At 57.7% G+C, this 19,403-nt stretch overlaps 2 protein-coding genes across 11 annotated transcripts; one reads left to right on the top strand and one right to left on the bottom strand.

Moving 5' to 3' along the window:
• The first annotated feature begins 2,037 nt into the window (after positions 1–2,037).
• RUNDC3A (RUN domain containing 3A) lies at positions 2,038–11,749 on the top strand. 7 transcript variants are annotated; one of them, XM_065909940.1, is made up of 11 exons: positions 2,038–2,285; positions 5,896–6,011; positions 6,356–6,489; positions 6,676–6,761; positions 7,903–7,992; positions 8,117–8,197; positions 8,383–8,548; positions 8,664–8,821; positions 9,603–9,740; positions 9,856–9,962; positions 10,986–11,749. In XM_065909940.1, exons 1-11 carry the CDS (start codon positions 2,179–2,181, stop codon positions 11,126–11,128), a joined length of 1,326 nt encoding a protein of 441 aa, XP_065766012.1. In that variant the 5' UTR covers positions 2,038–2,178; the 3' UTR covers positions 11,129–11,749. The 7 variants fall into 7 exon arrangements, with proteins under 7 accessions (XP_065766012.1, XP_065766013.1, XP_065766010.1 ...); XM_065909941.1 differs by having other exon boundaries at positions 6,341–6,489; positions 8,703–8,821; XM_065909938.1 differs by having other exon boundaries at positions 6,341–6,489.
• Positions 11,750–12,186: 437 nt separating this feature from the next.
• SLC25A39 (solute carrier family 25 member 39) lies at positions 12,187–17,167 on the bottom strand. 4 transcript variants are annotated; one of them, XM_065909947.1, is made up of 12 exons: positions 17,145–17,167; positions 15,653–15,752; positions 15,462–15,521; positions 15,309–15,353; positions 14,926–15,059; positions 14,294–14,361; positions 14,022–14,146; positions 13,675–13,848; positions 13,256–13,365; positions 12,960–13,041; positions 12,793–12,873; positions 12,187–12,701 (listed from the first exon to the last, which is right to left on the bottom strand). In XM_065909947.1, exons 2-12 carry the CDS (start codon positions 15,735–15,737, stop codon positions 12,586–12,588), a joined length of 1,080 nt encoding a protein of 359 aa, XP_065766019.1. In that variant the 5' UTR covers positions 15,738–15,752; positions 17,145–17,167; the 3' UTR covers positions 12,187–12,585. The 4 variants fall into 4 exon arrangements, with proteins under 4 accessions (XP_065766019.1, XP_065766018.1, XP_065766021.1 ...); XM_065909946.1 differs by lacking the exon at positions 17,145–17,167 and adding an exon at positions 16,634–16,789; XM_065909949.1 differs by lacking the exon at positions 17,145–17,167 and adding an exon at positions 16,634–16,789 and having other exon boundaries at positions 14,926–15,035.
• Between the last annotated feature and the right edge of the window lie 2,236 nt (positions 17,168–19,403).

The following is a 19,403-nucleotide window of genomic DNA, read 5'->3' as shown; positions in this document are numbered from 1 at the left end:
TATTTCAAATACATCATATGGCTTCTGTTTTTCTGACCTGGCCTTGTCTGGTGCACAAAGTGACCCTCAATGGTAAAACAGATAAATTGTGGTAGAGATATACACTGGAATAGTATACTGGGGAAATGAAGCTCCCTAATGTGGTACTGAAAGAAGCAAATTACAACTGAATCCAAACAGTGTGACTCCATTTCTTCTAAGTCTAAACACTGGCAACACTGAACTGTATTTTTTTACTGATGGATGGTAGGTGATAAAACTATAAAGAAAAGCAAGAAAATGCTCACTGCAAAAGTCTGGATAGTGGTTATCTCTCACAGGCATGGATGAAGATGAGATCTGGGAAAAGCATTATGAGAGGTCGTGTGGGGCTGGTGATGTCCTATTTCTTGATCACTGAGGCAATGACATAGCTGTGTGCTTTGTAAATATTCTTTAAGCTGCACATATGTTATTTAGGTGCTCTTTCACGCATCTGATGTATCTTGCAATTGAAAAACAAAAGAACAAACATCATGATTGCCCCTGGCAATGAGTCTGGAGGAAGGAAGACGAAGGTGAGGCAAGAGGGAAAAAGCAGAGAGGAGGGGCTGAAAAGACTAAGTCTGAGGCCCCAGAAGCCAAGAATTGAGGCTGAGGCTGAGTGAGCAGGAGATCTGTGCTGGAGTCAGGACCTCCTCAGTCCCCAGGGAGTCAGACCAAGATTGGGAATTTCTACAGGTCTTTCATCTCTCCCTCCTCTGTTTGTGCTAATGGAGGGTCCCTGCCTGCTGGTCATTTTCAGATGTGGGTGCCCATCTGGATCAGTGTGGAGACACTGACCAGCCACTATCAAGCAGAGTCAACCCAGAGAGTGGGCAGAGTTGGAGAATGGACATTCCTGAGGTCAGATGGAGAAACTGGGTGAAGCTCTTTCTGTCTTGAATATCAAGACAGAAAGCCTTTCTGTGGAAGCTGGGGATTTCAGGGGTTGAAAAAGAACAGGTTAAATAGAGGAATGGAGCATGTGGGAGCTGTGATGTGAGAGAGCAAAGGGTAGTATGGAAAGCCAGACTGTCCCTCTGTTTCCCCCACCTTCCCTAAAAGATGCAACCAGCACTGTAAATCAACTATACTCCAATTTAAAAAAAAAACAAACACGGAAAATGGATGCAGCCAGCTTTTCTGGCCTTGAAGAGAGGCTTGATGGTACCCTGCAGCAATTCGGGCAGCCAAAGGGTTAATCCTCAAACCAGCTGCCTCTGGGGTGGTGTGAGGAGGTAGGACTCAGAAGCAGTTACTTGGCACCACTATGGGCATCAGCTCTACTGCTAGGAACCTCCACAGAGCCCAGGCCTTTAGCTGCCAGTCTTCTCTCCACTCTGTCCCCAGGGGTTCCAGGCGCAGGGCTCCTACAGCTTATTCTGGATTCCCATCCCCCACCCTACAGCGGTGGACTCCGCCGGCTGGCGTAGACGAACCAAGCCCCGGGGCAGACAGATACGCAGTTTCCAACTGCTCCTTGGTCTCCAGGGTCGATAGCGTAGGGCCACCTGCGCTCTCTGGACGCAGATCTGGCCTGGCCTCGCTGGGAATGCCGATAGACAACGGGTGGGAGGAGGGGGCCAGGATAAAGGTGAGGAGAAATGAGAAGACTTCTGAGATAGACACCACTGATGAGGGGGCAGAAACAAGGGGGTAGAGGCGTCGGGACGCAGAGACGCGAGACGTGGGGTCCTGGGCTCTGAGCCTGGGGGTGGAGGGCAAGTCAGAAGCCCCCTTTCTTCCTTCCAATCGCTGCCTCTCCCTGGGACCCTCTCGGCGCTCCCTGAGGCCCCTGCCCTCTCCCCTCCCCCCCAAATCCTGCACCCTCTGCGGATTGGTCCCTGGCCTGCCGGGGGGCGGGGCTCGAGGGCTTTGACGTCACCGGTCGAGGGGGGCGGGCGGCTAGGGGCGGGGGTGACGGGCCCCGGCTCAGCACCTCGGAGAGTTCCCTCCCCGGCCTTGTTTTGCTTCGGAATCGCCGCCGGGGGAGGGAGCCAGGGGGCCGGGCAACACGCGCAGCGGCTGGAGGATGGCCGTGGAGGGGTCAACGTGCCCCGGCGGGCAGAGGGCCCAGCGGTGATCCGGCTGTGGGGGGCCGGGGCGCCGGGCAGGGTGAGGGGCAGCTGGCGGCGGCAGCAGTGGCCACACATCTGGATGGAAGCGAGCTTTGTCCAGACCACCATGGCTCTGGGGTTGTCCTCCAAGAAAGCGTCTTCCCGCAACGTGGCCGTGGAGCGCAGGAACCTGATCACCGTGTGCAGGTGGGCACCGCCGGCGGGCGGGGGTGGGGTGGTCAAGGAGAGGCGGCGGGGCCGGCTGGATGCGAGGATGCACAGCAGACGCGAAGAAAAGGGAGGCAGCACAGGGTTAAGAGCAGCGCGCGTCCGCTATCCTCAGACCCAGGCTTGGAGAGGGTCTGGTGGTCTGGTCCCTACCCTTCCTTCTAGGCCAGGCTAGGCCAGGCCGGTGCCCAGCCTGGGGCCTGGAGGGTGAGGGGTGTTTAATTGGCACTGCAGCTTCCTGTGAGAACCAGGAAGTGACACTGTCTGTGAGGGGGAGGGGTGGGGAGGGCTGGCTCCCTTGCTGGGGGCGGGAGCTGGGTGGGCAGAGAACTGATGGGAGAGGGGAATGAACGCCCTCCAAGCATGTCCTCACGCCCACCCCTGACAACCTGGCCTCTCTGGGGTAGGGCTTTTCTGGGAGATATCCCAATGCTCAAATCCTGGAGCAGGGGTGGTGCCCTCCTCCATCTCTGGGCAGTTACAGCCCATGGCAGGGTCAACCGGGCATGCAGGTGAAGTCCCTGAATCCATCCAGTGAAGGCACAGCACTGCCCCTGTGGTGGGAAGGACTGAGGGCCTGACCGCAGAAGCTGGGTTCTCCTGGGCTCAAGGGGAGGAGATTGGGAGGGCCAAGCCCTTGGTTTCCAAGGGTGGGGTTGTCGCAGTGTTGGGAAGACTTGCCCACTTTCTTGGGGCCCAGAAAGTGAACCTCCCCACTCCCCAGCCCCGAAGTGGCTCACTCCCCCTGCCCTGAAGCCAGGAATGACCAGTCCTCAGCCCCCACCTGCACTTATCTCTCCCCCTCGAAGCCCCCTGCCAGCTGCCTTCTCCACCTGCAATCTCCCCTCTGCCCCACGCCACCTCTGAGGCCTCAGCTGTCTTCCCTTGCCAGCCCCACCTGCCTGCGTACCGGCCTTGGTCCTGCTCCTTCCCCCAGGAATCAGTGCCCCCTGATGCCCTGGGTCTGTCTCCTACAACTCTTCCAGGTTCCTGGGTGCGCACCCTGCCCTACTACGTCTGTCTCATACCATTATATCCCCAGTGCCTAGCATGGTGCTGTGCACCCGTGACCTCTGTAAAAATGCCTGCAACATTAAAGAAGGAATGAGTGTGGCAGTGGCCCAGCCCAAAGGCAGGCCTCTGCCTCCATGCTCACCTCCCAGGCCCTGCCAGTGTGGTGTAAAACACAGATGGTCCTAGGTTCAGGCTATTCTTCAGTTATTAGCTGTACCACTTTGGGGGAGTCTCCTAACCACTCTGGGTCTTGGGTGTCTTAGTATCTCCATCATAGATGTAATAGCCACACCAAGGAATGGTAATGACATGATACATGTTGGAGCCTAGTCCAGTGCCTGGCACACGAAAACAGCCCATCCCGATACCATCCTTCCTGTCCCTCTCATCTCTCTTGACTGCCTGGGTTCTTCTTCCTTCTCTTGCCTGCCAGGACAGCTGGGACTGCTGAAAGTGTAGGGAAGGGACGAATGCCCCTGGGCCTCAGCTGCAGAAGCAGACGTTCTGGGGGACTGGAAGTGGGGTTAGACTGGAATGTGAGGGATAGAGTTGGCGGGGGGATTGGGAGCATGACAGAGGCTCAGAAACCCCTCCGGCCCCTGCCGCCTCATCACAGTCACGTGGTTCGCCTCCAGCTCCAGGAACAGTTCCCTTTAGCAGGCCGAGGGCTCCCCTGGGCCCTGGCTGCCCTGTCTCCATGGTAACCTGCAGCAGCCACTGCACCTCTGAGCAGGGAACACACCATGGGGCTCCCGGGGGCGATGACCAGCTCCACAGCACCCCTGAGGACAGATGGCAGATGGCTGCCATGCTGAAACCAGCCACAGGCCCCCACTGAGGTCTGACCCAAATGACCAGAAGACATCACAGGAGCAGGGCTGTATAATAAAGTCCAGATAATGCCCTAAACATAGACTCCTTCTGGCCATGCCATTAATGGCCCAGTTCCTTACCACCCCTGCCCCATGGCTTGCTCATTCACCTTCTCCCAGACTTTTCCTGGAATTTGAACCAAAATTTGATGAGACAGGTACTATTATTCTTGTTTGCACCTGGTGAAGATGGGCCTTGGAGAGATTAAGTGACTTGTCCAAGGCCACAAAGGTACCACAAGGATACAGGATTTGAGTCCACCCAGGCTGCCTCCCTTGGTACAACCCCAGCACTGACCTGACTCTTATCTCAGTCCAGACCTTCAAAGGGAAGGGAGTGAGGTCTGTGGGCTTAGTTGTGCCATTGGCCTAGAGCCTTGGAGGCCAGTGTTCGAGGGCTGGAGCACAGAGCGGAGGACAGAGTGTGGAGGAGGCAGAGGCTGTTTGGGGCCTCAGTGATCCTGACATCCACCAGGAGGCCCCAGAAAGAGCAAGGGCATTGGGATCAGACATACCTGTTGACGCCTCACAAGCAGTGTGACTTCGAACAGACCAGTCAATCTCTTAGACCCTCAGTTATCTTATCTGTAAAATCGGGGTAATGGTGATACTAAGAGGACCTTCCTCCCAAGGCTTTCAGGATAGATGAGATGACACATACAGAGTATAGCGCTGGGCACATTACAGGACTGGATGAGCTTAGAGAAAGAAGGATGGTTCCAAGCAGCCCCCATATCCCTGGATACATCCCCCCTGCTGTACCACCCACAGAGGGGCCATGATGGGATGCTGGGAACCATGTCCTCATCCCTGCCCCACCCCGCTGCAGCGATGGCAGGTGGAGACTGCAGGCGTAGGGACTGTAGAGGGAGCCCAGGCTCTGGGTGGATTGGAGGGAGGGTGGGGGCTGCTGGGCTCCAGTCTCTCAGCCCCATTGGCTTCCCCTGGCTTCCTTCCTCTCTGAGAGGCCAGGTGTCTGGGCCCTCAAGCCCCCTTCCAGAGATCTGCTGCCAATGCCCCCTCCCACCCACTGTGTGTGTCAGACCCGCACCCTGCACCTCCCCCGGCCCAGTTCTGCACTGCTTGGTTCTGGGCAGCTGGTGTGTGGGTGGCCGAGCTAGGAAGGAAAAGGGGGAAGGGGGGCATCCGTGTGCTGGGGGTCCACCTGGCCACCCATGCCTGCCCACGCTCCATGTGCTTGGTGCAACTCACATGCTCTGGCACAGGTGACCCCACCCCCACCCCAGAAGGGACTGGAGAATGTTCTAGCAATAGCAGAAGGCAGCTCAGGACAGGGGCACAAAGCAGCCCCCACCTCCGAGCCAACCCCCACCCTTCTCTGACAGACAGAACGCAACTCTAAAGGGCGGGTGATCAGCAAGAGGCTCTGGGCTGGCCCCCTGGCTCCAGGTGCCTCATCCTTCTACCTGTTGTTTCATCCCCTCTCATACTTGTTCCTGAAGCTTCCCTTCTCTGCCTCTCCGTCACCCACTCTGTCAATCAATCTCCCATCTGCCACCCTACTCGCCCACATCACAGCCCCTCTCTGGTCACTACAGCCTCACTTGTCCCCCACCCTCTTTCCCTCTGCCTTCCTACCACATCCATGCTCCTGGTGATCTCTTCTTATCCTGCCTTTTACCCCCATTACCCCATCTTCTCACCTGACACCCCATTGCCCCTTCTCCCTCCCTCTCACCCAGGTTCTCCGTGAAAACCCTGCTGGAGAAGTACACAACGGAGCCCATCGATGACTCATCCGAGGAGTTTGTGAATTTTGCAGCCATCTTAGAGCAGATCCTCAGCCATCGTTTCAAAGGTGGGTCCAGGTTCCTGTCCCCTATTGCTCCCAGCTACCCCCTTCTGATCTACTCTGTGGCTGTCTGAACCCCATCATTGACCCTGGTCCCAATTCTAGATCATGCACAGAAGCTCAAGCACAGAACTGGGAAGGGGGGGCACAATACAAGGGGTACCCACAAGCCCCAGCAGTGAGCCTTGTGTGTACATGTATGTGTGGGTATGTCTGTTTGGGGTAGGCATGATGCACGTGTATGGCTGCTTTTATTTATGCATGTGCATGCCCCATTACATGGATCCTCTCCAAACTCCCTGGTTTTGCTGAGCCCACTCCCTGCCCTGGCTCAGCCTGTGCCCCAGCAGGTCCGGTGAGCTGGTTCAGCTCAGACGGGCAGCGAGGCTTTTGGGACTATATCCGCCTGGCCTGCAGCAAAGTGCCCAACAACTGTGTGAGCAGCATCGAGAACATGGAAAACATCAGTACCGCCCGGGCCAAGGTGAGGGGCCTGCAGTGGGCAGGGCCAGGGCAGCTGCTCCCTCCTCTGGATACAGAGGGGCTGCTTGCTCCGTGGTCCTCACCCCAGCCCACAGGCACTGGGGAGAAGGGCCACAGGAGGTCCAGACCCAGGGGCACACACACAGGTCCCTCTGGGGCAGCCAGTAAAAGTGAACGTGATTTCCAGGGCCGGGCATGGATCCGGGTGGCACTGATGGAGAAGCGCATGTCAGAATACATCACCACAGCCCTGCGGGACACTCGGACCACCAGGTCAGACCCCCTCAATCAGTGTGGACCACAAGTCCCAGGGTGTACATTCATTGCCTAAACATACTTGATCCTTAAGTTGTGGCTGCAGCCTTCAGTATCTGGACTACAACTACCAGCATGCACTGCTAGCTTTCCTCTCCCAGATCGTCCACCCGTCAGCTGGGCCAGCCAGTCCCAGAACACACTTTTAGCACCACCACCATCTCTTCCAAGTCAAATTCATTGACCCCCATGACCCCCAGTGCTGGTCTCATGCACATAACTCTGGACAAGCCTCAACTATGTACTATTTGACTTGTTGGCCTCGTTCCATGACCTATAGCACACAGCTCTACCTGCTCTGCAAACAACAGCAGCAGTCTGTACTTGCTACCCATGGACTAGAGTCCCAGGGGACAGAGTTTCAGTCTGTACATTGTGGGTCTGCAGAGATATTGGGTCCGGGAGGCAGGGTCACAGGCAAGATGTGCCAAAGGGGAAAATGAGCACAGTAGGGACATGTGTCTCGCTACCCCACTCACGTGGTCACACCCAAACTGATGTTTTTGGCTGCACTGTATCTCTGGTGTGTCCTCACATTTCAGGATTCACATTAACATATATTTTTTAAAATCGACTGTATGCCAAAATACATCCCTGGTAGCTCAGGTGGTAGAGAGTCTGCCTACAATGCAGAAAACTTGGGTTTTATTCCTGGGTTGGGAAGATCCCCTGGAATGGCAACCCACTTCAGTATTCTTGCCTGGAGAATCCCATAGACAGAGGGGACTGGTGGGCTACAGTTCATGGGGTTGCAAAGAGTTGGACACGACTGAGAGACTAACATTTATATGCCAAGCACTGTTTAGGACTTGTTTCCTGATTTTAAGGATCTGGGTGACTCTGTACTTGGTGGAGAAGGGGTAGTTCAGAGGGATGGAGGTCGAATCTCAGGGGACACGCGTTTTAATAGGTGGGAGATACAGGCCCTATCCCCAGTGGGCCCCAGTCTGAGGGGGAGACAAGATCCTCAGTGAGGGGTGAGCAGGAAAAAAGGTACCTCCTTCCTCCAGGCAAGGTTTGTGATAAGCCAACAGGAGAAGCCCTGAGGTGTGGGGTCCCCTGGGAAGACTACATTGCCGGTACCTCCCCCCTTCCACAGACGCTTCTACGACTCAGGAGCCATCATGATGCGGGAGGAAGCCACGGTCCTCACTGGGATGCTGATCGGACTGAGCGCCATAGACTTCAGGTGGGGTCTGGGTGGCGGTGGCGGTCGCCGTGACGGTGGGATTGGGGTTGTTTCTCTGCGAAAGTCCGTCCACAGTCCCATCCTCTCATACCTGCCCCCCACCCTGTGGCTGCTCTGCCCCCAGCTTCTGCCTAAAGGGCGAAGTGCTGGACGGGAAGACCCCCGTGGTCATCGACTACACGCCCTACCTAAAGTTCACTCAGAGGTGAGCAGCTCGATTGTTGCGGAGGTGGGTGGGTGCGGACAGACGACCGCCCTGAAGGGTGGGGATGGCGGGCGGGAGGCAAGCTGTCTGGGCATCATGCCGCCCCCTCGCCCCCCGCCCCCGGCCCAAGAGGCTGGTCTGTGTAACTGTGTAACCTTGGCTGTGTAACTGCTCCCTCCCTCAAGCTACGACTACTTGACGGACGAGGAGGAGCGGCACAGCGCCGAGAGCAGCACGAGCGAGGACAACTCGCCCGAGCACCCGTACCTGCCGCTCGTCACCGACGAGGACAGCTGGTACAGCAAGTGGCACAAGATGGAACAGAAGTTCCGCATCGTCTACGCGCAGAAGGTGCGCGGCGCGCGGCGTGGGCGGGGCGTGGGCGGGGCGAGCCCGGCAGGAGGCGGGGCGGGCGGCCGCGGGGACCACCTCCTCTCGCCGCCCGGGCTGAGCCGGCGCCCCGCAGGGCTACCTGGAGGAGCTGGTGCGTCTGCGCGAATCGCAGCTGAAGGACCTGGAGGCGGAGAACCGGCGGCTGCAACTGCAGCTGGAGGAGGCGGCGGCGCAGAACCAGCGGGAGAAGCGGGAGCTGGAAGGCGTGATCCTGGAGCTGCAGGAGCAGCTGTGAGTGCCGCCGCCGCGGCCCTGACCCTGATCCCCCGCCACCCCGACCACATCGCCCCCGCTGACTCTAACATCACCTTTCCTGATACCGACCACCAACATCAGACCACTGAGCCCGGTACCGCCACCCTGAGATCCCCCTCCCCGGGCGACCTAACTTTATTCTCAACCTAAAACCCGCACCACCCCCCACCTCTACCCCCGCCCCAAGCCGGCTCCCCACTTCATCCTCAGCTACCCGACACCAGCTAGAATGGCCACTCAACAGTACTCCTGGGATTCCGGCACTACAGGAGCCCCAGTATTACTCACAAGCAACTCTAATTAATACTATTCAACGCCCTTCAACATGATTGCATCATTCTCTCTGTTCAACACATCTGAACGTAGGCCCACTGAGCATCATCACCCACAGTGACCCCTGACCTCACCTCTGCCCATCCTTCTAACAGTTCCTCTTTAAACGTTTTCATTACCCTGAGGTCTCCCAGCATGATCCCCGGACACCCCATTACTCTTCATGAACCCCGCATTGCTCTGCACCGACCTGCCCACCACCTTGCCTCCCTTGACATCTCATTATTCCGCTAAACCCCAACATAATTGCACTAATTCCTATCACCCCTGTGACCCCCCAGCACACTCCACTGACTCTCAACATTCATACCGTTTCTGCCACCCAGGTTTCAATCCTAGCCCCTCCCCCCACCTCTCTCTGAGCCCCTCTTCCCCACTTCTGCTCCCTCTTCCAGCCAGGCCTGACCCCCCCTCCCCATCCCAGGACAGGTCTGATCCCTGGTGACCACGCTCCCCTGGCCCAGGGTTCCAAGGACCTCACCACACGCCTGGTCAACCAATGGCCATCACTGGGCACGCTCAGTGGGGCCGAGGGTGCCAACAACCCCAAGCTCTACCGGAGGTAAGCCCCAGCCAGACAGCCTGGCCCCAGTGCTGGCCCCTGCTCTCCTACGGAAGAGGGGCGCTAGGGGCTGTGGGCCTCTGTCCGCCCACCGGCTCTCTCTCCTTTGCCACAGACACAGTTTCATGAGCACGGAGCCCCTGTCTGCTGAAGCCAGTCTAAGCTCGGACTCCCAGCGCCTGGGAGAGGGCAAACGGGACGAGGAGCCCTGGGGTCCCATCGGTGAGCCCCCCAATCCAGCACCCAGTACCCACTCCAGAAGGGCTGAGGCCAGGCCTTGGGGCTTGTAGTTAGGCCCTGGCCACGTCCCTCGTTTAATCAACCCTGCCTGGGAGCTTAGCACAGCAACTGAGAGCTTGGTTTGGGATGTCAGGCAGACCCTGGCACAAATCTCAGCCGCACCTTCTCTGGTTGTGGGAGCTTGGTCATTGAGTCTACCTTGCTGAGCCCTTCTCATCTGTAAAATGGGGGTGCTGATTAGAACAGTCACCAGTGTTGGCAAATGGTGAGGGCTCTGTGACATCCTCAAAGGCCCCACAGATCCTTTGGGAGTTCTTTGCCTAACTATTTTGCTCTTATTTCTTGCGCTCTATGAACCAGTTGCCTGACCGTTGTTTCCCCCTTCTCTTTGGCTGCCAGGAAGCTCAGAACCAAATTAGTGGCTCCCTTCAAGCGAATGTCCAGGACTTCAACGCATGCATTTTGTGTTGCCCTCCCTCCCTGGCTTCACCTGGCTTTCCCACCCTAGTTTCCCTGGTGCCTGGACCACCTGTCTTTTCTTTCTAAAATCCACACCGCACTGGATGACCCTAGAACTTCTCTGAGACGAGGCAGGCTATGGACCGTGGAACCCCGCCACACTGTGTCTGTGATTGTCTGTGTGTCTGTCTCCCCACCAGACTGTGAGCTCCGTGAGGGCAGGGACCGTGTCTCGTCCGCTCTCTGTATCCCCCGCGCTTGGAACCGAACAAGTGCTCACCATGTGTTTAATAAACAGACAAAGAGAGGATGAACCCTCAGGGGGAGACAGAGACATAAACTGATTACAATACAGTGTCTGTCCCCAGCTCTCCTGCATGACAGCCGCAGGTGCTCTTCCCCGGTTTCGCTGCAAAAGGCCGGCGCTCCAGGAATGAGGAGGGTCTCCTGGCGGGTGATCCGAGGGCTGTCCCTTCACTGCCTGCACCGCCCACCACTCACTCACGGAGGCCGGTCGGCACGGCCTCACCCGCCCTCTCTCCCCAGGGAAGGACCCCACGCCCTCCATGCTGGGCCTCTGCGGCTCCCTGGCCTCCATCCCCAGCTGCAAGTCCCTGGCGAGCTTCAAATCCAACGAGTGCCTGGTGAGCGACAGTCCCGAGGGCAGCCCGGCACTGAGCCCCAGCTGAGGAGCGGCGTGGGCAGTGCCAGCCCCACCTGCCGCCCTCCCTCAGAGCCTCCCCAGCCCAGGCCACCCTCCAGAGAACGCTGCCCACTCAGCCAGGAGTCTCTCTGGAGACACCCTTTGCTTCTAGCCCAGTTCGGCTTCTTGCCCGAGGCCGGAGCTGCCGAGAGAGGCCGCTGGGACCGAGGCAGGGGCACCGAGGCCACGGGGACCCTCAGGAAGCTGCTTCTTCCGGTGACCCCGATGCCTGGTTAGCTCCCAGCGGGACTCTCCTTCGCTCGTCACCCCACCCTCCTCCTCGGGGGCTGGCGGCCCAGCCTCAGCAGCCCCACGTCCCATGCCTCTTCTGTCTGCCCCTGTGTATGCCCTGGAGTCACTCCCTCCTCAGTCCCCTGGCTGGGGGCGGGGGCCAGCTATGAGGGTATCAGGCAAATAAAAACCAGAGGACTGAGGGCGGCCTTGTCTGTGGAGGGGCTGGGACAGGGGGCCCGGTCCTGAGGTTGGCAGAATGTGGTGGAGTTAGTGCTGGGCCCATAACCAGGTGATGCTGGACCTGCTAAAACCTGGGAACAGACTGGTCGGAGTAATTCAGGGAGTGGGTGGCTTTGGCATGAAGTGTCTGAAATAGTAGGTCAGCCCAGGGAAACACCAGAATGTGTTAGGGGCCCCCTGGATGGCTCATCTACCCCAGGCAGAGATGATGCTGGACATCCTGGGCAGGGAGTTGGGGGGTGGGGCAGAGATGGAGAAGGCAAGCCCTAGCAGGGCCCCATTTCCCATCTACTACTGAGGAATTCAGCTTCAGTCTACAGGTCCAGACTCTTCCATTAGGCCAAGGCCTGACACTGAAGCCACCTTCCTTCCTGGGTTGTCACTTAAGGGTGCCCTTGGGTAAAGGTCTCACCCCCAGCGGCTCTCATGACATTGCAGGAGGGCTCCTCTACAGGGATGCCACCCGGGCAGCCAAAGCCAACGTCAAGGTCCCTTCCAGGCCTCTTCTGTGCAAATTGCTCATCAAGCCCTGCTTTCCCACCCACCCCAGGCACCTCCTGCAGTCATAAGCACTGGAAAGAGGTTTATCGTCTTTAGACTCAACAAATTAACAGGGGTGGGTACAGACTACACCAGGCCCAGGGTTTTGTGGCTCCTAGAGACAGGCTCACTTACAGCAAACCCACAGGGAAATGAGGGGAGAAGTGAGCAGATTTGGTCTTGAACTTGAGGAAAGAGAGTGATGATTCTCGGGGCTGGGGAATGGGGAACAGCAGGAAGTAGTCAGGGGGCTTGGGGGGAGGGGGCTCTGGGTGGGTGCAGAGGGGCATTCCCCCCACCCCTAGGGCTGAGTGGGGAGGAAAGAGAAATGAGGCCCCTCCCCTCAGTGCTCAAGGAAAAGGCACTTGGCTCAGTCTCCTCCTGCCCCACCCTGTCCACGGAAGAGGTGGGGTCCTTGTCCCCTCGCTTTCAAGGGCTCAGAAGCTGTTCCCTGTTGAGCCTCTGGAAGAAGCTTTTGCCGAACTCATAAGTGCTGATCATGATGGCGCAGGAAGGGGCGGCCTTGATGATCCTCGGGAGGAAGCCTGCAGTGGGAGGGGGAGGCTAGGGTCAGAGGTCGAGCCCCAGGGAGCACCAACTTCACCAGGGTGTGGACACACACACAAAGATGCCCACCTGCAAAGAGGCCCCTGGTGCCTGACTCGGCCAGGATCCTCCGTAGCAGCAGCCAAGTAGAGTCGGCGTGCGGGGGCATCACTGCAAATGCAGGTGCGGCCCAATAAGACCCCGCTGGGCACCCCCAACCCTGCCTGCCCTGCCCCACACAAGCCAGGGCTCCTCACCTCTCACAGCCTCCCCTGCTCCTAGTGCGACCTGGCGTTGAGTCTTCACCACGTCGAAGGGTAGAGTCAGGGTGGCCGCCACCTGGTGGGGTGGGAACAGACTTGTCTCCATTCCCAGGACCCCATCCCTTGCATCCAACCAGGGCCTCCTGGCCTTAGCTAGAACATCACTAGGGGAATGGAGTGTGTGTACCCATGGAGAGGCACATAAAGATTCTATTCCAGAGCATCTCCAACAACCCTCTGGTCACCTCAAGGACACGTCAATGGCCTCACTCCCACCATGATCGACTCACCATCCCTGAGATGCCGCCAGCGACAAAGCTGATGCCCACGGAGGTCTGGTCCTTTGGCCTGAGCCTGCTCAGCCAGCTCTTCACCAGCTCATAGTTGAACCAGTACAGAGCTTGGGGGCACGGGGGTGCACTCATTAGACTGGGAGGGCAGTGGGGTAGGCCCAGACCTCCCATCTCGCACGGACCTACATCACAACCACTCCCTCCCAATTATGAAGGCTGCATGCTATATGCCAGTGGATTTCACAGGCCCAGGGCAGGAAGCGTCTCATGAAAACGTGGGGCCCACTTCACATGTGAGATGGATACTCACTGCTCAGAGAAGTTACAGGACTTATAGATTAGTAGTAGCAAAACTGGGGCTTAGCTGTAGACCTCCTGGGGTCCCTCACCTCAACCCCTGCCCTCCAGATGCCTACCTGAGAAGGGCACATCCCGAAGGGCAGTGGGACCCCAGCCCAGCCAGAGTGAGCGCCAGCCACCCTGAGCCACAGCCGCTCGGACACAGGTGCCCAGCTCCCGGTATGACAGGTGCTGAGCCTGCAGCTTTGTCCGCACCAGCTCCAGGGGGCTGATCACAGTCACGGTGCCCACTGTGGGGAACGGGAGGATGGGTCAGCTCACAGGTCCCAGAGGCAGCCGTCCCAGAGTCCGGGGGCCTTAAACATCCCTCCACCCCAAGGCTGGCAGACGTTGGGAGTCCGGACTGGGCTCCTGCACTGGGGGGGTGGTCAAAGGGAGACGGCGAGCCAAGGGCTGTGCTCACGGCGGGCCAGTGCGCCAGCCACCATGGGAGCGTAGAGGTCAGAGGTCAGGGCTCGATCACACAGGAAGGCCTTGAGTTGGTCGTAGGCGGTGAAGTAGATGGCAGTGGCTGGCACAGTCATCACCCTGGGGGTGTGTATAGGTTAGCCAAGACTCTCCAAAGCTCCCAAACCTCCCAAGGTTCCCTGGCCCCACTCAGCCAGCCAACACTGGGAATAAGAGGTTGGAATGGGGGGGATCAGGGGAGGCAAGCCGCAGAACTGGGGTGCTCACAGGGTGGCTGGGAGGCCACTCCACAGGGTCCTGGTGCCCTCATGACGCACAATCTTCACAAAAGCATCCTGGTCACGCAGACACCAGCCCAGAAGGAGAAAGGATGAAATGAACAAAGCTTGTGGCAGGGCTGGCCCAGGCTGGGGCCTCGCCTGACACCCTCGCTTCTACCCAGGAGCCCCTCAGGCCTCCACACATGTAACTCCCTATTTGACTCCAAACAGACTCCTATTCAGGCTTCCCAGGTAGCACCAGTGGTAAGAATATGCCTGCCAATGCAGGAGACACGAGACAAGGGTTTGAGCCCAGGGTTGGGAAGATAACCTGGAACAGGAAAGAGCAATCCACTCCAATACTGGTGCCTGGAATATTCCATGGGCAGAGAAGCCTGGTGGTCTACAGTCCATGGGGTCTCAAGGAGTCGGACACGACTGAGCATGGAACAGGAAGAGGGACTCCTAATCACCTTTCAAAACCTTGTGAAGACCATGCCCCCTCGGGGAACCCTTCCCAAAATGAACTGGCCATCTCTATGTGCTTTAGGCTACCCACTGTTTTCTGGATCTACTGCCCGACCAATCCGTATCCCTCCGAATGCCTACAGACCCATCCAGGGCACAGCTGCTCCTCACCATGGTACCAGTGAAGCGAGTGGGGTCCTGAAACCAGGTGGCACAGCGGGCACCATTTGGGCACAGGTAGAGGGGCTCTAGGACACCATTGCAGTACAGGAGGCACTTCCCTGTGGACCGGAGAGAGGAGGGCACTGGGGAAGGGGTGGGGGTGTCAGAAAGACAGGGCCCTGGGACCTCACAGGGAGGTGGTGAGCTCCCATCCCTGGAGGGCCAGCGGAGCCTGGGGTCCCTGGGTGGACGTTCTAGTGTAGGACAGAGGGCTGGCTGATAAGATCTAGAAGTGTGTGCCAGTCCATGGCTGTGGGACCCCCATGTGCCTGAGAGGCCGGACACTCCCTCCCCTGAATCCTTACAGGCTCCCCGTGGTGCGGGGCACTCACATCTGGCGTAGGAGAGGCTCCAGAGTCTGGAGGGAGGCATCAGCTCTAAAACACAAGACAGTACCTCAAGTCAGAAGTGGCCCCCACCTGCCCCCAGGCACCCCATCCCTGGGGAACCCTGCACCCCCATTGGCTGCAAGGTCAGGCACTCACCACTGGCCACTGAGGGGCGCTGAGACTGCAAGCGTACCTTCACCACATCCAGGGGGGTCACTAGGGGAGGAGGGCAGGACTGGAGGCTCCTTCAGGACCCCTCCCTGACCTTCATCCACAGCCAAGTCACTTGTCAACATCTGGTCTGCCCCAGCCCCCAGCTGCTCCCACCCCACCTCCCCAGGTCTTACTGAAGAGGGAGGTGACCACAGCCCCCGCACCGGATGCCACCATTTGTTGGAGGGGGCTAATGCCCCCTGGGTCCTGGTCAGCCATCTTGTAGCTTCAGTTCTGAAAAGCAAGTGTCAACTGGAGCAAAAACCAGAGTCAGGAAGAAGAAAGGAGGCAGGGGTGCCTAGGGACACTACGGGGACTCTCACCCCATTCACTCACTGAGTATGAGTTTCTCACAACCACTTTCTAAAGCAGTTATTCTCAGCTTCCCCTTGCTGGGGGCGTGGGGGTGGGGAACATGCTCAGAGAGGTGAGTTGACCGGCCCAAGGTCACACCGGGAGTAGTCAGCAAGAAAACTGGGAAAGTCACCCATCAGTTAATGGACAATAACGGCCTACCGCCATTCCCTCTCTCTCGCCACACCGGCATAGTGTGATCCAGTTCAGTGCAGGTGCCCTGGAAGGCCTGGGGACCAACGATCAAAGCGCCTGAGGCGCCCCGCTACGCCCCCCACTCCAGCGCCCAGGCCCGAGATGGGTGCATGCGAGCCTCGAGTCACACAGCGTGGATAGGTGAGGCCGGGCAGTGAGGGAAAGGGAACAAATCTGAGGGCGGAGAAGGGCCCACCCCCTTTCCTGGGACTGAAAGTGAGGACTCCCAGACCTCCCCCGCACCCGTCCTCTGGAGGCCCGAAGGGTAAAGACAAATTTATCTGCTCTCTCTCGCGAGTGGGGGCGGGGGCGGGGGCGGGAGGGGCGGCAGGCTAGGCCGAAAGTGCTTGAAGTAGGGATAGGACGACAAGATCGCTCTTCACCCCTCAGAGACATTCTGTTCCGACTCCTCGCGCAGGGATGGCCCGGTGGGGCCGACTATGTCGGCCCGCGACTCCCGGCCCCCAGCCCAGGCCCGCCCGGCTCAGGCTCCCTCGGACCCCTAGAGACCCAACTCCCGCCTCTGCCTCCCGCTTGGCCCTCAGCCTTGGTCCAGTCCCGCCCACCTGGCTCTAGGCCGGTGCTCGAGCGGCGCGGTGCCCGGGGCCGGGAGGGCCCATAGCGGCTCGGCCGCCGGTGCGGTCTCCGCGCGCGCTCACTCGGCACCGAGGCCGACTCGGAAAGCAGCCGAGCTCGCCCCGCCCCCGGTTGGCCCTGTGAGGCCCCGCCCCCGCGGGCCGACCGACCGTTTGCCCGGAGTGACGCCGGCCCGCCCACTCGCGGCCTCCTCCCAGTCCCGCGCTAGCCCGAACCCGCGCGGCCGATGCCCAGTCCCGCCCGCGCGCCAAGGTCGCGTGTCTCCACGCCGCGCTCGACCTGGCGGCAGCGCTGTACTTGATAACTTATTGTTCCCAACACCACCCCACCAGTACTCGGGCAGAGCGCTGCTCCCACAAACTATCCAGACGAGCATGGGTAACGCACTCTCCCCGTCTTCTTCATTCGCGGGCCGGAAAAGATTTGAATCAATTCCTCCAGGATCGCGAGGGCGGTCAGTGATGGCAAACATCAACCCACCCGGCTCTTTGTTGAGGTTTTTACAACTTCATGATGGCCGTATCAAATAGGGTCGTCCCCGTTTAACAGACAGTCCACCGAGGTTGCAACGCCAAAACCACTTGACAAACTGCGGGGTACCACGCGGGTGTGGGCGATGGAGTTAACGAGTAAGCAACTGAAGCCAGACAGGCTGGCCCGAGGAACGGCTGGCTCGGGAGCCCCCGGGAGATCTGGGTTTACACCTGGGCTTCGTCCCACCTCCTTGTGGGGACCGACATTTCTGTGTTGGTTACTCTCACAAAACCTATTTCTACGTCTCAACAGTTTTAGAAGTAGATTATTATTCGCCTTCCCCATTTTACGGAAGACGAAACTGAGGGTCAAAGTTAAGAACCCGGAATTCGAACTGGACAAATACCAAACCCCTCCCCTCAAGTTGCCTCTCCCCAGGGTGACAGGTTGGCATAAATCCTGTAACGACGTCTCCGATCCCGCTTCTCAGGAGACTCATTTTTCTCCTGGGCCAATCCCGTTAGCCGAGACCCCACCAACTGCCTCGCCTTTAAAACTTTTCGTTCGCTGATTATTTGTTCTAACAGAAAAACGAACACGGGCTATGAGCCTGCGCCTTTAAGAAGGGTAGGCCGTGACTCTGACGTCATATGTTTCTCCGCCCCTCACCCCCAGAACCGGTGCTTCCCGGCAGGGAGTAACGCCGCCAGCCGGTGCACGCCGGATTAGCACGTGGATTCTATGGGGCCAACCATGCGCTTTCCCTGAGAAAAGGCTTTGCGGCTCCCCAAGGCTAGGAAGCTCGAAGTGGGGGGCGGGGAGTCATCGGTGAAGTGCTGCTGGTCTAAAGGGCCCCGAGAGAAGGAGCCATTTACATTCCCTTCTTATATAAGTGAATTTTGAAACGACAAAAAATCATTTTATAAACTGTCAGGGAGGGAGCTCAGCCCCAATTAAGGTCCTTTACCGCCTTAAAGACATGACTTAAAAACAGTTTCACAGCCATCAACCAAGAGATACCTCTTCCCATTTTACAGAGGAGGAAACTCAAGTCCTTGTGTGTAATGACTCCTGATGTGGAGTAGAACCCAGACTTCTCCCATGCACTCTTCCTATTTTACGGTAAGAAAATGAGGACCCTAGAGGTCAAGTTGCATCAAAATCACATGAATGCAAGAGCTAGAGTTCAAACCCTCACCTTCCTTTGTCCAGAGGACCTCCCACCCCAGCCCATTCTCGACCAGGGCTCTCTGCTCCCTGCAAAGGTTTACTCAGGCCTTAGGTCCCAAGAACTCTAAGATACAGCATGTGCAGGCCCACACCACTTACCTGCCTCAAGATCAGAGTTCTGGGAGGCCAGGACCTGGTTTCAGTCTGAGCTGCCTCCTGCAGCAGCTGTGGGACATCTAGCAAATATCTAGGGGTCTTTAAGCCATTTATAAGATGAGCTGATGGGGATCAAAATACCTGCACCTCCCAGGAATTTTGTATTTAATGAGTTAATAGCTCTAAAGTACACAGAGCCCTGTCTGGCACTTGGCAAGAAGTCAGTGACTGTTACCTATTACTGTTGTTTAGTTGCTAAGTCCTGTCTGACTCTTTGCAACCCCATGGACTGTAGCCTGCCAGGCTCCTCTGTCCATGGGATTTCCCCAGCAAGAATACTGGACCGGGTTGCGATGTCCTTCTCCAGGGGATCTTCCCGACACAGGAAGCAAACCTGTGTCTCCTGCATTAGCTGGTGAATTCTTTACCACTGAGCCACCTGGGAAAAGCACTATTATTATTCATTGCCCCCTCCCCCTTGGCACAGATATTTCTGGAAAGGGTCTTTAGAGCAACCAGGATTCTGATCCTACTTCTGCCTCTAAATGCAGGCACAAATAGTGATGACTCCTCACATGCCTTCTTCCCCAGAGCAACGTAGCTCAACCAGGAATCAAACCTGGTGATCTCTGAGCCTCAGTTTCCTTCACGATAGAAGGAGGGGCTTGCACTTCTTGCATTTCTGAGTTTCTTCTTGCAAAAGGATGCCTTTGAGGTTTGTCACTACCCTCAGTTTCCTCAACTGAAAATAAAGATGAGGTCACCTGCCTGCTGATTTACAGACTCTAAGCTAAAGACAGGTCTGTAAAAAGCTAAGTAAAGAGCTGACAAATAGTTCTGTGGCTCCGCCCAGAGCTGAGCAGATCACAGCCCCTGCCATACCCTACAAGTAAATGCTTTGAGGCTGGGAAAACCTTGGGCACCAAAGGTCAGCACACT

This window comes from Muntiacus reevesi, chromosome 18 (genome assembly GCF_963930625.1).
Source record: "Muntiacus reevesi chromosome 18, mMunRee1.1, whole genome shotgun sequence".
Taxonomy (NCBI): Eukaryota; Metazoa; Chordata; class Mammalia; order Artiodactyla; family Cervidae; genus Muntiacus; species Muntiacus reevesi.
Note: the sequence above shows the minus strand (reverse complement) of the source record. Positions and strands in the feature narration are given on the sequence as shown.

Bases quoted from the DNA above. Each gene is read 5' to 3' on its own strand.
- RUNDC3A (XM_065909938.1), top strand. From the start codon at position 2,179: ATGGAAGCGAGCTTTGTCCAGACCACCATGGCTCTGGGGTTGTCCTCC. The intron at 2,286-5,895 runs GTGGGCACCGCC...CCTCTCACCCAG, and splicing joins AACCTGATCACCGTGTGCAG to GTTCTCCGTGAAAACCCTGC. The intron at 6,012-6,340 runs GTGGGTCCAGGT...GCCCTGGCTCAG, and splicing joins CCTCAGCCATCGTTTCAAAG to CCTGTGCCCCAGCAGGTCCG.
- SLC25A39 (XM_065909947.1), bottom strand. From the start codon at position 15,737: ATGGCTGACCAGGACCCAGGGGGCATTAGCCCCCTCCAACAAATGGTG. The intron at 15,060-15,308 runs GTGAGTGCCCCG...CCCCTTCCCCAG, and splicing joins GAGCCTCTCCTACGCCAGAT to TGCCCTCCTCTCTCCGGTCC. The intron at 13,849-14,021 runs GTGAGCACAGCC...CGTTCCCCACAG, and splicing joins GGCTGGCGCACTGGCCCGCC to TGGGCACCGTGACTGTGATC.